Source organism: Moschus berezovskii, chromosome 3 (genome assembly GCF_049115385.1).
Source record: "Moschus berezovskii isolate FMDL1 chromosome 3, NW_MosBer_1.0, whole genome shotgun sequence".
NCBI lineage: Eukaryota > Metazoa > Chordata > Mammalia > Artiodactyla > Moschidae > Moschus > Moschus berezovskii.
Window position 1 is genome coordinate 17,216,818 of NC_142462.1, and position 18,307 is coordinate 17,235,124.

The 18,307-nt window shown below is 38.8% G+C and overlaps 1 protein-coding gene across 1 annotated transcript; it reads right to left on the reverse strand.

Moving 5' to 3' along the window:
* Nucleotides 1-2,914: 2,914 nt before the first annotated feature.
* On the reverse strand, nucleotides 2,915-17,675 carry BET1 (Bet1 golgi vesicular membrane trafficking protein). Its single transcript, XM_055420437.2, has 4 exons — nucleotides 17,498-17,675; nucleotides 12,714-12,838; nucleotides 5,493-5,549; nucleotides 2,915-4,095 (listed from the first exon to the last, which is right to left on the reverse strand). Exons 1-4 carry the CDS (start codon nucleotides 17,514-17,516, stop codon nucleotides 3,940-3,942), a joined length of 357 nt encoding a protein of 118 aa, XP_055276412.1. The 5' UTR covers nucleotides 17,517-17,675; the 3' UTR covers nucleotides 2,915-3,939.
* Between the last annotated feature and the right edge of the window lie 632 nt (nucleotides 17,676-18,307).

The following is an 18,307-nucleotide window of genomic DNA, read 5'->3' on the forward strand; positions in this document are numbered from 1 at the left end:
GCGGGGGCCATTTTCTCATTGCTGTGGAGCACAAGCTCTAGGGCGTGTGGGCTCAGGAGCTGTGGCACGTGGGCTTAGGTGCCCCATGGCATGTGGGATCTTCCCTGACCAGGGACTGAACCTGCATCTGTTACTTTGGCAGGCAGATTGTTCACCACTGAGCCACCAGGGAAGCCCCGACTTCTACATTTAAAAAGAATATTTATCATCAATACAACTAGTGATGTACTGCTGCTGCTGCTGCTGCTGCTAAGTCACTTCAGTCGTGTCCGACTCTGTGTGACCCCATAGACGGAAGCCCACCGGGCTCCCCCTTCCCTGGGATTCTCCAGGCAAGAACACTGGAGTGGGTTGCCATTTCCTTCTCCAATGTGTGAAAGTGAAAAGTGAAAGTGAAGTCGCTCAGTCGTGTCCGACCCTTAGCGATCCCACGGACTGCAGCCTACTAGGCTCCTCCATCCATGGGATTTTCTAGGCAAGAGTACTGGAGTGGCTTGCCATTGCCTTCTCCGAGTGATGTACTAGAACCAGTTTATACCAGATTATTAGCGCCAACTATCCATATGGTTTCATAATTCTGTGTTCAGTGCTGTTCCATTTGGTAGCTTCAAATCAAGGGTAGTGGAAATATTTATACTACAGAAATTAGAAGTTACTAAACCCACCACTAACTGCAGGGAGCTGGTTTACCACTATATATCATTAAATACAAACGTATAGTGAAAAAAATGTTAAATTTGCTTGGAGTCAAAATATAACATTTCAATAGGGAAACATTTTCTTTTCCAGTGAAGATTATAAAATATGAATGTGGTTCTTATCAAAATCCACTATGCTTTATTAAAATACTATCAAACTACACTGAAGTTCATCAGAAATAATAAATTGAATAGAATATGAAAAAGGAATAAACATGAAATAAAAAAGAATAAATTGGTATGTGTTGACTATTAAAATACTATGAAACTACAATGACGAAAATAGTGGGTATTGGGACAAGGATAAAAAATTTGAGTAGAGCAAAATATTATACAAGAAAATGACTGTCATCTACCACAATAACATATGAGAGAAGGTGTTAATATTTACTGTGGGAATAACTAATTGGTGTTTCATAAATTAAAATCATTTGTGCCCCTTACCTCATCAACAGTTCAAAATAGAAGAAAGTTAAATATATAACTACAGGAAAAGTAAAAAGAAATGAAATGTTCATAACTGTGTACCAAGTAGAAAACCTTCGAAGTTCTCTCCCTTCAAACTTCTGTTTCCAGAAAGTTGAAAAGTTTGTTGTTCTCATTCCAGTAACTCAAGGTTTTTTAAAAAAGAAATCTCATCAGATTGCTGAAGATACAAAGAAACATTAAAAAAAAAAAACCTAAATTCCAGAAAATGATGCCCGTTCCCAGAAAAGACAAACAGCTGCTCCCTGGCAGGACTATGGGAGAGAAAGCAGCCAAAATTTATCAGCATGTGGGTTAGTGTGACATTAAAATTCCCAAGCACCTGCCCACAGATCCACAAAGGCAACAGCCCTCATTGAGTGCCAGGAGCCCGTTAGAAGCTCTTTATAAGGAATATTGTTTATTCATCATAATAACTCTATGAATGTATTACCGAGTCTACCTATATACGATTATTTCTGTTTTACAAATAAAGTAACTGAGGTGGAGAGGTCATCAGATCAAAGTTACATGAATAGTGGAGCCAGGATTTACACTCAGGCAGTGTGACTGCATAGCTTTCAGTCTTATTATGATGCTTTTGTGTTTCTCAGTAAATACTGAGTCAAAGTTTTTTCATCAATATGGCCTGATAAAGTTATTTACTGATTGAATGAACCCGAATTTTCAAGCACTTTTCCCACATTTTCTATAAGGATGCAAACTCAAGAGATAAAATGAGATATTTAAGAGCATTGAAAAATCAGGGAAACTAGGTGGTCAGGGAAATAGATGGTTTTGTAGGTGCTATAGTTTTCTGCTCCAGAATTCTGATGCTTAAAATGTTGCCTATTTGTTTGAGATTTAACAACTCTTCTCTGCTTAAGTAGTATCCAATAATTAATTTGCATGTTAATTTAAGGTCTATCAGTATTATGTATAATTCTCTTTCCTCACTGTGGAAACCTATGCCTGGTATAGGGGATTCCCTGGTGGCTCCGATGGTAAGGAGTCTGCCTGCAATGCAAGAGACCTGGGTTTGATCCCTGGGTCAGGGAAGAGCCCCTGGAGAAGAAAATGGCAACCCACTCCAGTATTCTTGCCTGGAAAATGCCATGGGCGGAGGAGCCTGGCAGGTTACAGTCCATGGGGTTGCCAAGAGTCAGACATGACTGAGTGACTTCACTTTCATGCCTGGTATAGGGGATGGGGCAGGTAAATTAAAATTTCTACCATTTGGACCAACTCCTAGTGAAATAACTAGATATTTTTCAGAAAAAATCTAGAGACTTGACATTTTTCTGAAGCTTCTTTTATCATTTAAAACACAGGGTTTACAGTGTGTCACCCACCAGACAAACACCTACAAGGGTCACGTTTGAATAAAAATAATAACATGAATATTTTGCTTATTCAATTATTACAATCAACCTCCCAGACACCAACAGCAATAAAGTCCTTTTCAGATTTAGCAATGAGTTTGTAAAGGATTATAAAAATATTAGAACTTTCCCACATTTGATGTTTTCCCCAGATTTTATTTCTGGAAGTACTTTTTCCTAGGGGTCCCCAAGCAGAAGGAAGAAAGAATTTTGAAATTGTTGTCATGGTTTATCATTTGTTTGAAGCAAGTACAAGTAGTGAAATAATACATTAAGCTTTCCTGAGTTTGTTGTGAGTTTTCAGAACCACTTCTTGGTTTATGGGAAAAAAAAAAAAGACTCGAACAAAGAAGCAACAAAGTCAATTAATACATTTTATTAAAAATTTTATTTTTGAAGCCCATAAATGAGCAAATTCCAAAACAGCAGCAATACAATTTCACAACATTTGACATCTACTTAGCAGTCCACTTTTGCATTTTTCTTCCTATAAACAAATACACTGGGTTAAAACAGCAGTGCCCTTAACCCCAAGTTCAGTGCCTGAGTATCTCCAATATTTACTTTGAGCACATAATAAAGCAGAGGCAACTACTTTTCCTGAACATTTCATTTCCGTTCAAAGCTTAGCAATTACTTTAGCTTCACATTATTCTGTCATAAATGATAACCAAATGGCCTAAGTGGCTAAAATCATAAAACTATTTTAAGCCAAGTCAATGTTATATAAAGTTAATATAAATTGACAACTATACTGGTACATATTTGTTTTGGATCCTACTAGAAATATGCCAAAATAACAAGCTTTAGTAAAGACTGAGGTCCTTGGGTAGAGGGGGGGGAGAAGAATCATAGCATAAAAAATTATTAGGAAAACTGTAGGTAAAAAAAAAAAAAACAGCCTACAATTTAAATGGAATAAAGGAGGAAAGAAGAGCACAACACTGGGGTGATGACAATTCAGGAAAACACATTCCCCATCCATCACAGACTTGCTCACCACCTCAAGAGCACAGCACCAGGCTCTTCAGGCATTGCTACTCTCCCACTAAGTTTCTTTATGTGGAACATAAACCTACATTTATGGTAACAACAGAATTTTATAACTGCTCTTTAATCTCACAGCAAACAACAGGAAAAAATTGTTAGGGCCAGAGTGAACCTCAGAACATCTCAGTACCCCTGAAAATAGGGGCAAAAAGTGAATCATTAAGAAACAGTATCCGAAGAGCACTGTATTATCTGGTTTGATTTATAAAACAAGATTCAGTACTCTTTGATGGCAAGAGCCATAGTAGCTGAAATTTAGGAATGTTTTGATGCTGATTTTTTTTACTGATGTGGTACTCCAAGCTGTTAAGTTGGAACAAATTCCAAAATCACACTGACTTGCATCACCTCAGTTTAATAATCCAGTAAATGACAAAAAAGACAAAAAATGAGAATAGCATCATATAGCACAACAACTTCGTTTGGCTTCCTCTGGATAAAATCTTCAGTTTTCCCATAGTTTTACCTAGAAATCCAGTTGTAGAATCAAACTGTGAATCCTGTGAGAAAAAAAGAAAACATAATAGTTGGATTCTAACATTCTACATATGCATATTTGAGTAATTTAATATACAGTTATTAGAATATACTTTTAATGACATTTTCTGGAGCCTGTGAATAACTTGGATAATCAATCTGATTACTCCATGCAAAATAATTTTCTCAATAAATAAGCTCTTTCATTATCCAATAAAAATTCTTTCAGCTCCAGAGTAATTCAAAACCCCAAAGTATTTAGGTCTTATTCCAATTATGTAGATTAAAAAACATTAACAATAAAAGTAAGAGGTTTGTCTACCATCACACAGGTTTCCCCTCATTTTGTTGGAGGTATCACTCTCCAAGGTTAAATGGTTGGTTGCTTCCCAGTACAGCAAGTTATCCACTGAATATGGTTAGCAGTTAAATCTACCTTTACTTTTAAGATCCTCTTCTTTAGGGAGCTGACTTTGAAGGTCAGCAGAATCTATTAAAAGTTAAGAGACTATCATGCAGAGGTAGTAAACTGTGGTAAAGACTTCAAATATGGATGGGGAAAACTGCCACATTAAAACATAGCTAGAAAAGTCCTGAAGGCGAGAGAAGTATGTATGATTTGGAAAGACTGCCCTTTCTTAGAAATCTCAATAACCTGAGACATAAGGTCCTGACATAATGATAGCCTTTGTACAGTTCAGTTCTAGGTAGCTTAAGCACTTTATAGTTCTTCACTAGGGCTATGCAACAAAATCACCTGGCATGTAAATTTTTTTCAAAATACATATAACAAGCAACGTCCCCCTCCCTAAAATTCTGAATCAGTATATTTCAAGTGAGAAACAGGCATGGATATTTTCAAAGTTCCTCAAGTGATTCTAAATGTACAACCTTCACTAGAACATTTTCGGTGCAATATTCATTTTTAAATAGTACAATTTTAAAAGCATTTGAAGAAACTAGGGATGGTCCAGAGGAGTTTGATGTCCAAAGAAAACAGTAAGGAATGAAAAGAGCCTCTAGCAAGAAAAGGTATACCTTACTGAGCTTGTTTAGAGATAAAAGGCTTGGGGATATTACTATATTCAATCTTATTGACTTGTTCACAGTGATCCTTAGGAGATCAAGCAGAAGACAGGTTTACATTAAGTGAAAGACATTTGGTTGACTGGATATAAAGCATTTACTTGGCAGTCTGAGATCTTAAAGACGGCTTGAAATAGTCATTTGTCCTGAGTCTTTAACAGTGTTCTAAATACAAGATAAAATATACACTCACTCCTACCTCCTCCTCCTCCTCATATGGGTTAGGCAAGATGAAAAATGTAAAAATAGGGCAAAAACAACTCTTAAAGTTACTCCAAGCCAAATTTGAGAATATCCAATCAAGTTTCTTAAAGTTAAAATCATAACCACTTACCATTTCAGCTAATAATTTATTTTGATGTTTAACTTCATGCCCTATTTCAATGGAGAGCTACAAAGAAAGCATAAACATTATTACTTACCTAAATGTTTTTAAGTGTTATAAAGTAAAAACAATAATGCCATTCTAAGCATAAATATTTTCTCAAATAAAACTGCATTCTTAAAAATATAAAATATACTTTATTTTTTGCTTATTTTTCCCACTGAAATTAATAAAAACTAATTTAGAAATTCAATAGAACTGCCATATGATCCAGCAATCGCACTCCTGGGCATACACACCGAGGAAACCAGAATTGAAAGAGACACATGTACTCCAATGTTCATTGCAGCACTGTTTATAATAGCCAGGACATGGAAGCAACCTAGATGTCCATCAGCAGACGAATGGATAAGAAAGCTTTGGTACATATACACAATGGAATATTACTCAGCCATTAAAAAGAATACATTTGAATCAGTTCTAATGAGGTTGATGAAACTGGAGCCTATTATACAGAGTGCAGTAAGCCAGAAAGAAAAACACCAATACAGTATACTAACACATATATATGGAATTTAGAAAGAAGCAAATGATAACCCTGTATACGAGACAGCAAAAGAGACACAGATGTATAGAACAGTCTTTGGGACTCTGTGGGAGAGGGTGACGGTGGGATGACTTGGGAGAATGGCACTGAAACATGTATGTTGTCATATGTGAAATGAATCATCAGTTCAGGGTTGATTCATGTTACAGGATGCTTGGGGCTGGTGTGCGGGGATGACCCAGAGGGAGGATAAAGGGAGGAGGGAGGTGGGAGGGGGGTTCAGGAGGGGGAACTCATGTACACCCAGGGCGGATTCATGTCAATGTATGGCAAAACCAACCAATATATTGTAAAATAATTAGCCTCCGATAAAAAATAAAGATAAATAAATAAATTAAAAAAAAAAAAGAAATTCAATGTCCACTTTTAAATGATGGGTGTATCTAAGAAGCCGTAACAAAGAAAATCAGAAAATATTTGTAGCAGAATAAAAGTGAAGAGAATTAATCAGAATTTGTTGCATGTAGCTGAATCTGATCAATGCAACTAAATTCAATATGGAATCTTGAATAAAGGATGAAAACAAATAATGAACACTAACATAAAACTTTGTGAAATTTGGATAAAAGCTGTAGTTAATACTGTATCAAATATTAATTTCCTTTTTTTTTAAACAACATAGTATATACGGGGTTTGTAAAGTATCTTTGATATTAAGTTCACAGTTTGATATTAACTTCACATTTAAATGCTTTCTTCTCTGCAACCACCCTGCTTTTTCAATCTTTTAACTTGTTGAGGCTTTCAATGGCCAAGTCAAAGATCTCTCTTGGGAAATGTCACATTGCACTTGAAAATACGTGGGTTATCTTTTGATACTGATCTCTAACATAATTCCACAGTGGTAAGAGAACGGACACTGTATGATTTCAATACTTTCAGGCCGTCAAATTTTTGCACTTGGTCTTACATCTCTGGATATGCTTCAGCGTCTCCTAATTTATAGTCTATGGGAACTTAGAATTTGCATCCTGATGTTGTGTGAAAACTGTATAAATCTTCACTCTATCGAATTGGCTCACAGTGTTTTCAAGTATACTGTATCATTCTACTTTTCTGTCTATTCATTCTATTCATTTTTGACAGTTTGATATTGAAAATTCAACTAAAAATCTCAATCTACTTAAAAAATTAATTGTAATATAGTGGAAATATTATTTCATTCTGTATTTTCCAAGTCTCCTATAAAGTTACCTTAGTTTCATAATTAAAAAGAAAACTAATTTAGAATCTCTATTCCTTCTCAACTATAGACATTGTCTCCCTGTTCTTCATTTTTATTTAATCTTAATATTCAATTCCATCTTTTAATTTAGATACATGTTTCTCTCCTGTCCTCTTATCCTTGAATTTTTTTTCTCTCTTTATCTCATTCACACAATAGCATTTGTTTGCATACTTCTTCATTTACATTTTAAAAATGTTATCTAAGTTCCCATATTATCAAGTACAGATATAAGTAATATTTTCCTAATGAATGTGACATTACTTTGAATATATGCCTAATTATTTCGTTAGATTCTAAAGGTGTTGTTTCTTTAAAATCTGATAATAAATTGGAAAAAATTTACAAGTTAGTGTTATCCACGTCATGAAGCTATGCAGAGAAGTATCATAAGTGACTACAGCTGCTATTCAAATCAAAACCTATCCAATACTTCATATGACAAATTCATCAAAGACTTCACTTCTAAAATAGCTGAATAAATACACTACTACCAAATCTTGGAAACTACTAAAAATTATGGTAAACCACTGCAAATATTGTCCTCAACTTATTTTGTGTGGAAAGTATCCGGGGTAATATTAACACAAACCATTCTAGGAGTCTACAGATCAGAATATAAACTTTTCCCCAAAATTTAACAATTCAGAAGTAATAAAGCAACTCTGAAATTAGCCAGCCCAAATAGCCTAACTACTTACTGTCATTCATGCCAGGGAAATAAATATGCACGAGAAAAAGGCTTTCTTTTAACAAGGAGCCTAAATTATCAATATTGGAATTTTAAAAAATCATTTAATTCTTAATTTCCTCCAAAATGTTGTATTTTCTAAGTTATTAACATTATACAATATTGCTTAGTTCATAGATCAACTCCTTTTGATTTAATATGACCTTGAAAACAATACTCATTTCAGGAGATAACAGTCTCTAGGCTGAAATACAATTCTATTTTCCAAAGACTAATGAACTATCAATTAAGTTTTGGCAACATAAGCTTCCAATGAATGCTCTATAAGTGTACCACACGTTTATTTTAATGCATAATCAAAACTATGTTTTTGTAATTCCTTTATTTAATACATATTAACTCATTACACTATAAGGAAATATGTTAAGTGCTATGTAGAATGTAAAACTAAGTCCAATAGAAAACCCTGTATTCTGATAAATTTCTTTTACATACAAATAATTCCAATGCAGATCATTATGCAATAAGTGCTACAGAAATGGTACAAATGATCTGATGTTCGTAAGGAAAAGATTAGGTTTGTGTGGTGATCAGGTGAAGCTGGGAGGAGAGAAGGTGAAAGGAAGAGATGGAGCCTTTGAGATGGGCAAGGCTTCAGCCAAGGTCAGGAGTGAGAGGGCGCCTCAGGCACGGGGACTGCATGACCCAAGATACAGGCATGGGAGGGTCGCAGCGCGCACAGGACGCACGGGACGCTCAAAGCTGTCTGGCGGAAAGCACGCACACATTCTGGAGGTGCGGGAGGCAAGGTCCAAAAAGCTGCAACAAACTCTGCAAAACCTGTCTCATCAAGCGACAGAGAGTGAACTTCATTGCTTACATCATGGGAGGCCACTGAAGACTTCTGGGAGTGTAGAATGCAATTTAAAAGACACTCTAAAAACCAAAAAGATGACTGTGACGACTAGTGGGTGCAGCTCAGACCAAAACATATAAAAATGGGAAACAGGTTAAAAGGCTTTCCCACTAGTCCACTGAAGAAAACCGGGGTATAGTATTAGAAACAGGAAGGTCAAAATAGGAACAGTGGAGAGAAAGAACATAGGACTTGGTGACTGACATGAGGTCCAAAGGCAGAAACACAAAAGACTGCGATCTGTAGCTTCTGAGGCCAGAAGAAGAAAAGTCAGAAGATAAGCTGCTTGGGGGTGGAAGGTGGAATGCTCTGAGATATTACTACATTGTAATTGTACTGTAGTATTGTAAAATACTACAAGCAGTATTTTAGATTTAACTGCCAAAAAACGCTGAAGTTTAAAAAATATATACATATATACCATAAGTTTTGACTGACTACATTTTCTAACCTATACTCAGATTGTGTTTAAATTTTGAGTTATGTTGCCAAAACTTAACTGCTATCTCATCAGTTTTTGCAAAGTAGAATTGTATTCAGTCTGGAGACTGTTACATTCTGAAATGAGTATTATTTTCAAGGTCTTAACAAATCAATAGGAATTGATTATTGAACTAAGCAATTTCATATAATGTTAATAATTTAGAAAATACAACATTTGGAGGAAATTAAGAATTACTTGAGTTTTAATAGCAATATTGATAATTTAGGCTCTTTATTAAAAGAAAGCTTTTTTCTCATGGAAATTTCTTTCCCTGGAATAAATCACAGTTGTATTAAAGAAAGTACAGTACTTGGATGCAATCACAAAAACCACAGAATGATCTCTGTTTGTTTCGAAGGCAAACCATTCAAGATCACAGTAATCCAAGTCTATGGCCCGACCAGTAATGCTAAAGAAGCTGAAGTAGCTGAAGTTGACCTTTTAGAACTAACAACCAAAAAAGATGTCCTTTCCATTATAGGGGATTGGAATGCAAAAGTAGGAAGTCAAGAAACACATGGAGTAACAGGCAAATTTGGCCTTGGAGCACGGAATGAAGAAGGGCAAAGGCTAACAGAGTTTTGCCAAGAGAACACACTGGTCATAGCAAACACCCTCTTCCAACAACACAAGAGAAGAATCTACACATGGACATCATCAGATGGTCAACACCAAAATCAGACTGATTATATTATCTGCAGCCTAAGATAGAGATGCTCTATACAGTCAGCAAAAACAAGACTGGGAGCTGAATGTGGCTCAGATCATGAACTCCTTATTGCCAAATTCAGACTGAAATTGAAGAAAGTAGGAAAACCACTAGACCATTCAGATATGACCTAAATCAAATCCCTTATGATTATACAGTGGAAGTGAGAAATAGATTTAAGGGACTAGATCTGATAGATAGACTGCCTGATGAACTCTGGACGGAGGTTCGTGACATTGTACAGGAGACAGGGACCAAAACCATCCCCATGGAAAAGAAATGCAAAAAAGCAAAATGGCTGTCTGAGGAGGCCTTACAAATAGCTGTGAAAAGAAGAGAAGCGAAAAGCAAAGGAGAAAAGGAAAGATATAAGCATCCGAATGCAGAGTTCCAAAGAATACCAAGGAGAGATAAGAAAGCCTTTCTCAGTGATCAGTGCAATAGAGGAAAACAACAGACTAGGAAAAACAAGAGATCTCGTCAAGAAAATTAGAGATTCCAAGGGAACATTTCATGCAAAGATGGGCTTGATAAAGGACAGAAATGGTATGGACCTAACAGAAGCAGAAGATATTAAGAAGAGGTGGCAAGAATACACAGAAGAACTGTACAAAAAAGATCTTCATGACCAAGATAATCATGATAACGTGATCACTGACCTAGAGCCAGACATCTTGGAATGTGAAGTCAAGTGGGCCTTTGAAAGCATCACTACGAACAAAGCTAGTGGAGGTGATGGAATTCCAGTTGAGCTATTTCAAATCTTGAAAGATGATGCTGTGAAAGTGCTGCACTCAATATGCCAGCAAATTTGGAAAACTCAGCAGTGGCCACAGGACTGGAAAAGGTCAGTTTTCATTCCAATCCCAAAAAAAGGCAACTGCCAAAGAATGCTCAAACTACTGCACAATTGCACTCATCTCATATGCTAGCAAAGTAATGCTCAAAATTCTCCAAGCCAGGCTTCAGTAATACAGGAACCGTGAACTTCTGGATGTTCAAGTAGGATTTAGAAAAGGCAGAAGAACCAGAGATCAACTTGCCAACATCTGTTGGATAATTAAAAAAGCAACAGAGTTCCAGAAAAACATCTATTTCTGTTTATTGACTATGCCAAAGCCTTTGACTCTGTGGATTACAATAAACTGTGGAAAATTCTGAAAGAGATGGGAATACAAGACCACCTGACCTGCCTCCTGTGAAATCTGTATCCAGATCAAGAAGCAACAGTTAGAATGGACATGGAACAACAGACTGGTTCCAAATAGTAAATGGAGTACATCAAGGCTGTATATTGTCACCCTGCTTATTTAACTTATATGCAGAGTACATCATGAGGAACACTGGGCTGGAAGAAGCACAAGCTGGAATCAAGATTGCCAGGAGAAATATCAATAACCTCAGATATGTAGATGACACCACCCTTATGGCAGAAAGTGAAGAGGAACTAAAAGCCTCCTGATGAAAGTGAAAGAGGGAGTGAAAAAGTTGGCTTAAAGCTCAACATTCAGAAAACTAAGATCATGGCATCTGGTCCCATCATTTCATGGCAAATAGATGGGGAAACAGTGGAAACAGTGGCTTACTTTAATTTTGGGGCTCCAAAATCACTGCAGATGGTGACGGCAGCCGTGAAATTAAAAGATGCTTACTCCCTCAAAGGAAAGTTATGACCAACCTAGACAGCATATTAAAAAGCAGAGACATCACTTTGTCAACCAAGGTCCATCTAGTCAAGGCTATGGTTTTTCCAGTGGTCATGTATGGATGTGAGAGATGGACTGTAAAGAAAGCTGAGCGCCAAAGAATTGATGCTTTTGAACTGTGGTATTGGAGAAGACTCTTGAGAGTCCCTTGGAATGCAAGGAGATCCAACCAGTCCATCCTAAAGGAGATCAGTCTTGGGTGTTCATTGGAAGGACTGATATTGAAGCTGAAACTCCAATACTTTGGCCACCTGATGGGAAGAATTGACTCATCTGAAAAGACCCTGATACTGGGAAAGATTGAGGGCAGATGGAGAAGGGGACGACAGAGGATAAGATAGTTGGATGGCAAGACTGACTCAATGGACATGAGTTTGGGTAAACTCCAGGAGTTGGTGACGGGCAGCGAGGCCTGGCGTGCTGCAGTCCATGGCATCACAGAGAGTTGGACACGACTGAGAGACTGAACAAAACTGAACTGAGGTGCTTTATTATCTCTGAGTTGTTAAATCTAGTGGGAAAGCTCATATCACTGAACTATACAGTTCTGTGGGACTAAATCCCCTATGCCAATAAAAGTATACATTTTTAAACTTTTTATTTGTACTGGAGCACAGCCAATTAACAATGTTGTGATAGTTGCAGGTGAACTGCAAGGGACTCAATGGATACACAAGTATCCATTCTCCCCCAAACTCCCTTCCCATCCAGGCTGCCACATAACATTGAGCAGAGTTCCCTGTGCTACACAGCAGGTGCTTGTTGGTTACCCATTTTAAATATAGCAACGTGTACATGTCTGTCCCAAATGCCCTAACTATCCCTTCCTCCCATGAAAAAAACATACATGTATATAAATGTACAAACTAAAAAGTGTATGTTATATACTTACAGATTTTATAGCAGTTACTTTGTTCCTCAGACTTTCCGTGAGTCTCTCGTTCTCCTCTTCACAGGCGCTATACCCACTATTAGGATAGCCATAGTTGCCATAGTTGCCAGGGGGCACTCCTTCACCTGCAAGGAGCAGTCCCGAGCAGAGTTGGAGCAAAAACAAGTCCCTTCTGAAACCCTGACTAGAAAGAACCGAAAAAGACCCCTGGAGGGCGCTGACAGGCAGACCAGGTATGTCTGTAATACACTCCAAATGAACTTTAAATAGTGATAACCAAATAGAGTTCAGAACAACTCTAATAACCTCTCTTAAGCAAAGGATACTGAATTCAGCTCCATATGCATTTGTTGACTGCTTACTGATTGCCCCCAAGACTCTGAAATAGACACTGATATATAAGCATATTCTGGACCTATTTCCTGCTCTCTAGAACTATACCATTAAACACACACACACACACCCCTAAAATTAGTAACATCAACTACCTATGGAAGAAGCCCGGCTTGAAGGGAAAGGCAGAGACAGGATAATACAACAGGATGGAGTTTACGGCAGAGGGAAGGTCCTTTATGGGCATCTCTTTTAAACAGAAGAGAGCTAGAATAACTTATGGAGAATATTAACTGAGATTTAAGAGGCAGACTCATTAATTCTTCAACAAATACTTGAGAAACTATCATGCGTCAGATCCCTTGTTCTTTCTAGGTGCTATCAATACTTTTCAGAGCTCATCTAGGGAAGAGCATTGGGAAACAGGACAACAGTCCCAGGCATTGCCCATATAACTTGATATTCATCAGGCACTCCAATAGGTGGAGTGAGCCTTGAACAGTGAATACATATACTAACATGCTGGAGGACTGAGAAAGGAAAGCATGGTTGCGCTAACTGCATTTAAAAGAAAAAAAAACAAAACGGTTGACAATCTTCTCAGTGAAATAAGAGAAAAATCTGTCTTTGAAGAATGGTGATCTTTTCGGGGAAAAAACAGTAGAGAATAATGGAGGAAAATAACTGGGGTTGTACAGGATTACTACAGGGATAAAGCAATTGTGGCTGAGGCAATTATACTGCAGTGTGATTTTTCACCTGGATGTGTGATTTTTCTGCAGAAAAACTGATCAGCCTATGTCAGCCCATGAGAAGCTGGAGGGTTGGACTGAACAAGAGTTGGAGGGGAGTGTTGGGGCTGCTGAAGAACAGAGCCCCAAGATGCTGAGATTCCTCGTCAAAAGAGTAGGTGATTCTGGGGACTAGACTGGACAAGGATGTACGGGCAATGGAAGCCTGGCACTACGGAGGAGAGGCTAGAGGTCCTTGTCTACTCAGAGTGAATGAAGTGGCACACAGGAAGATGGAAGGGCAGAGTAGCAGGCAACACCGGCGACTGAAGGCAGTGCTGGAAAGCGAGCAGAAAGCTCTTTCCAGGCACAGTAAAGCTCTCACGAACTCTAAAAAGCAAAACCCTCTTTGGAATTCTTACAGCTCTGACTATACATAACACTAATATCACGCTCTGGACTGCACTCCAAGGGCAGAAACTAAATTTGCTCTGCTCATGGCTACAGATCTCCCCAAAACATATACATACAGTAAGGCATAGCCAGTAAATACTTGTAAATGAACTAATTAATGAACCGAATCTGAATTCAGTTATTCAGCTTTGAATGTGTCTGCCTTTGTCAACAGTGGGGTCATAAGCTTCTTTGAGGACAAAAGTGGCGTCTCATCCTTTTTCTGTATCCCTGTATCTAACAAGTACTTCAAGCAGTAGACACACAATCTCCATCACCACGAAAACCACAACAAAACATTAAACAAGTGTATTACTGAGGAGAAAGAACTGCCTTCCTCAAATTTCCCTCAACGGCTGATCCATCATCTACAGAGTTCTCTAAGTGTGCCATTGTACAACGCAAGGACAAGTGACTGGACATAATATTTCCCTCTACTCAACAATTAAAAGAATCATTCAAAAAATGCATTCTCACCCTATTCATCAATGATATGCTATACAAATTCTACTTTAATAAAGACCAAAATCCTTAAAGGAAATAAAAATATCTTCATATTTTATACGATTAATATGCTACAAAAATGTTCACCCATTAAGTGATTACTGACTGGTTGAATTAACCACTTGACAACTTCCCCAAGGAATTCAGATCTAAATTAGAGGCTATTTGTTTCCATTTCCTTCATTATTATTTTTGCATATCTTATTTTTATTTTTAGAGTTCTACACTGCTCCATTTATTAAAAGTGAAATTCCCATTTTATTTATTGTCCAGAAATCTTTCAAAGCACCTTCTCCTATTAAAGAGTTAATCTTCCCTCACACCATCATCCATCCCCAATATTAAAAAATATATATATTAAAAGTTAGGAGTTGTTATTCCAAGTTTAGCCATTTCTTCTGTGTGACTTACTGGCATGAAAATTTGTAGGAAAGCTAATCCTCAGACTGTGTCCATAAACAAATGCTACTTCTGGATAGTTTCTATCATAAATGAACAAAGTCACTTAGACAGTCATGTGAACTGTGGGCCTGGAGAGGGAAATAGCAACCCAGTCCAGTACCCTTGCCTAGAAAATTCCCTGGACAGAGGAGCCTGGCGGGGCCTAGGTCTTGGGGTCACAAAGAGTTAGGCCCAACTGAGGCACCAAGCATGCACATGAAGTGCGGGGGCTTCTCTACATGAATATTTATCAGATTCATGACCCCAACACACATTGATACTTAAAAAAAAAGGTCTTATCATATCATGTCACATCACACCAATATAATTTACAACAACAGACACCTAAGGAATCACCTTTCCTCCTCTCAACTACAGGGGAATTTAAAAACAAACTAAAAAAACAAAAACACCACTCTATCCCAGAGATTCTAACTTAGTTGGCCTGGGCTGGGGTCCAGGTATTCAAGCCTTGAAAGCTCTCTAGGTGATTCTAGTGTACAGTCAGGACTCAGAACCAACATCTTTCAAGTTCCCCTCTCTGCAATTTCACAGCATGCTGCTGCAGGAAACTTTCAAAAAGGCCCAAAGACCTTCTGATGAGATCCAAATTCTTTGACGTGGTACTCAAAGGTCTCCACAACGTGGTTGGTTCTGGTTCTGTCTCCTACTTCAACCATATTGGTTTAATCATAATCCCTTAAACACATCATTCATAATTCTAGATTCTAGGCCAACAACTGTTTTGGAGCAAGGAGAGGGTCACCCTTCCAACTGAAAACAAACTCTCCTACACTTTGCTATTTAAGCTGCAGTTGAGGCGTCTATGTCCACACAAATTACCAAGCACTCTCTGTGAAATCCCTGGGACATTCATGGCCTGTAGAACTTATTTGGTATTTGGTTGTATAGCTACCACCTTGTACTATAATTTATTTTTGTACATATTTCTACTACTCAACTAGATTAGAAGTTTTGGAGAGCATGAACAGAGCTACACAGAACTGCGTCCTGAATGACTCTTTGTAATCCCATGGACTGTACCCCGCCAGGCTCCTCTGTCCATGGGATTCTCCAGGCAAGAATACTAGAGTGGGTTCTTTCTCCAGGGGCTCCTCCTGACCCAGGGATCTCGTGTGCACCTCCAGCATTGGCAGGTAGATTCTCTACCACAGGGAAGCCACAAAGGACTGTATACCTAGAGCTTACTCAAATACACATTAATGATAAAAAGGAAACTCATTTAGGCATATAAAACTAAACTTGTTCAAAATGAGTTATCTTTTTTCTCTACAATTTACCCAATTTTCCTTTTATGACCCAAGTATTCACAAAAACTACATTTTTCAAGAGCTTTTTCTCATACTACAATTTACTAATCAATGTACATGCCTAGAGTTACTGGCAACTTTCACTAACTTTAAATACCTGACACTTTTGAAAAACTTTTTTTCCACCGAATTATAAGAACTGAAAAAGGTAACAAACATTATCCTTTTACAAGTATTTTATATATTTTCTCAGGTATACTGTATATAAATATGGCAGGTTTCTTCTTTTCTTTTCTCCCAGTCATCTCTTACTAGTTCCAGAACCAGAAAATGCTGTTTGAAGGCTCTGTGCTGTTAACAGCCGATTGTAAATCCTTGTGCCTAATTTGTTCTGCGGCTTGGTGAACTACTTCCTAGGTCAAAAGTCAAGAACAAATGCTAAGTCACCAGGTATTACTACATTCTACCGTCTTACCAGGGGAACAAGGGTCAGATAAGAAATGTTCTGGGTAAAATGGCCTTTGACTCCGAAGATCCACATCACCGCCTTTAACAAAAATGGCACGTGTGTTTACCTGTGTAACTCACTGTTACCAGGCTAATACGATTACCATCAGTGCGCTTTGCATGCAACACTCTTCAAACTTCACTTCTGAAGAAACTAACATTACGTCCAGTAGAAAGAAGCCGAAGACAGACTTCAGCAACTATGGAAACTCAGCAATTTCCATAACCGCGCTCAGTCAGCAACACTACAAAAAAACTCCTCACTGCGTTGGCACCTGTACATACCTCACCCCTAGTTCACTTTTCCATCTAAACCTACCACCCATAACTTGAGACAGAACCAAAGTTAAGGAACCCCCTAGGATCTGGAACAAATGGTGGTGTTTGCACTTGACACCACCTCCAAAGACCCCTCCATACACCCTGCTCTCTGTCTCAGATTCCAGAGACAAGAGGCCAGTCCGATTTACCCCACCCCGCGCCCCTGAGCCCAGCACCGCCAGTTCTAGGGTCCCGGAACCTCGAATCTCAGCCCTCTTCTTACCCAGGCCTGCACGCCTCATCCTGCCTGAGGAGCGGGGGAAAAGGCGGGCAGAGGGCTGAGTAGGAAGAGGCCACGGGCCACCTGGACCGCGTCCTCAGGACCAGGGCCCGGCGAAACAGCAACTTCTTCCTCCAGGGCGCCACGACATCAGTAGAGTCTAAACACCGCGCTGGCTGATGGCGTCACCCGAGGCGCTTACTGGCGCCCTGCGAAGCGGCTAGAATGGCATTCTGGGAAATATAGTTCGCTGCCGAGGCCGAGCGCGAGGCCGGGACTGGGGGTGAACCCGGGTGAAGAAGTGGGCGGGGCTTCCGGCAAAGGGGCGTGTGCCGCTTCAGCTGCCACTCAGGACGCGGGACTCAGACTCCGGACCTGGGGCGCTGGATCTCCGCTCCTGGACTGGCTCTTTCTCTCAGCTGCCGGACCCGGAATTTAAATTAGTACATCTGTCCTTCCCAGTCCGTGAGAGGATGGATAACTTCTCTTTCCTGATTCCGCCTCTCACTGCCTGTCACCAAGAGTTAGTTCAGGTAAAGTCAAAGAAAACTTAATCCCAGTTTCTGGTCTCACACATAAGTAATCTGAGACCCATTGAAGGGACGGAAGAGGGGTAGCCATTTGGTGCCCGGGTCACCCAGTGATGTAGAGTAACACCAAGCCTCTAGTACTAGGATCCTGCTCCGTTGAAACAGTCGATCAAAGTAACTGGGTCTCCTCAGAGGCAGTGGAGATTCATTTCCGTTACTGAGTTTGTTGCATTTCTAGAAAGAATCACGGCTATTAGTTAAGGGACCGAAGGACCTCTAAACT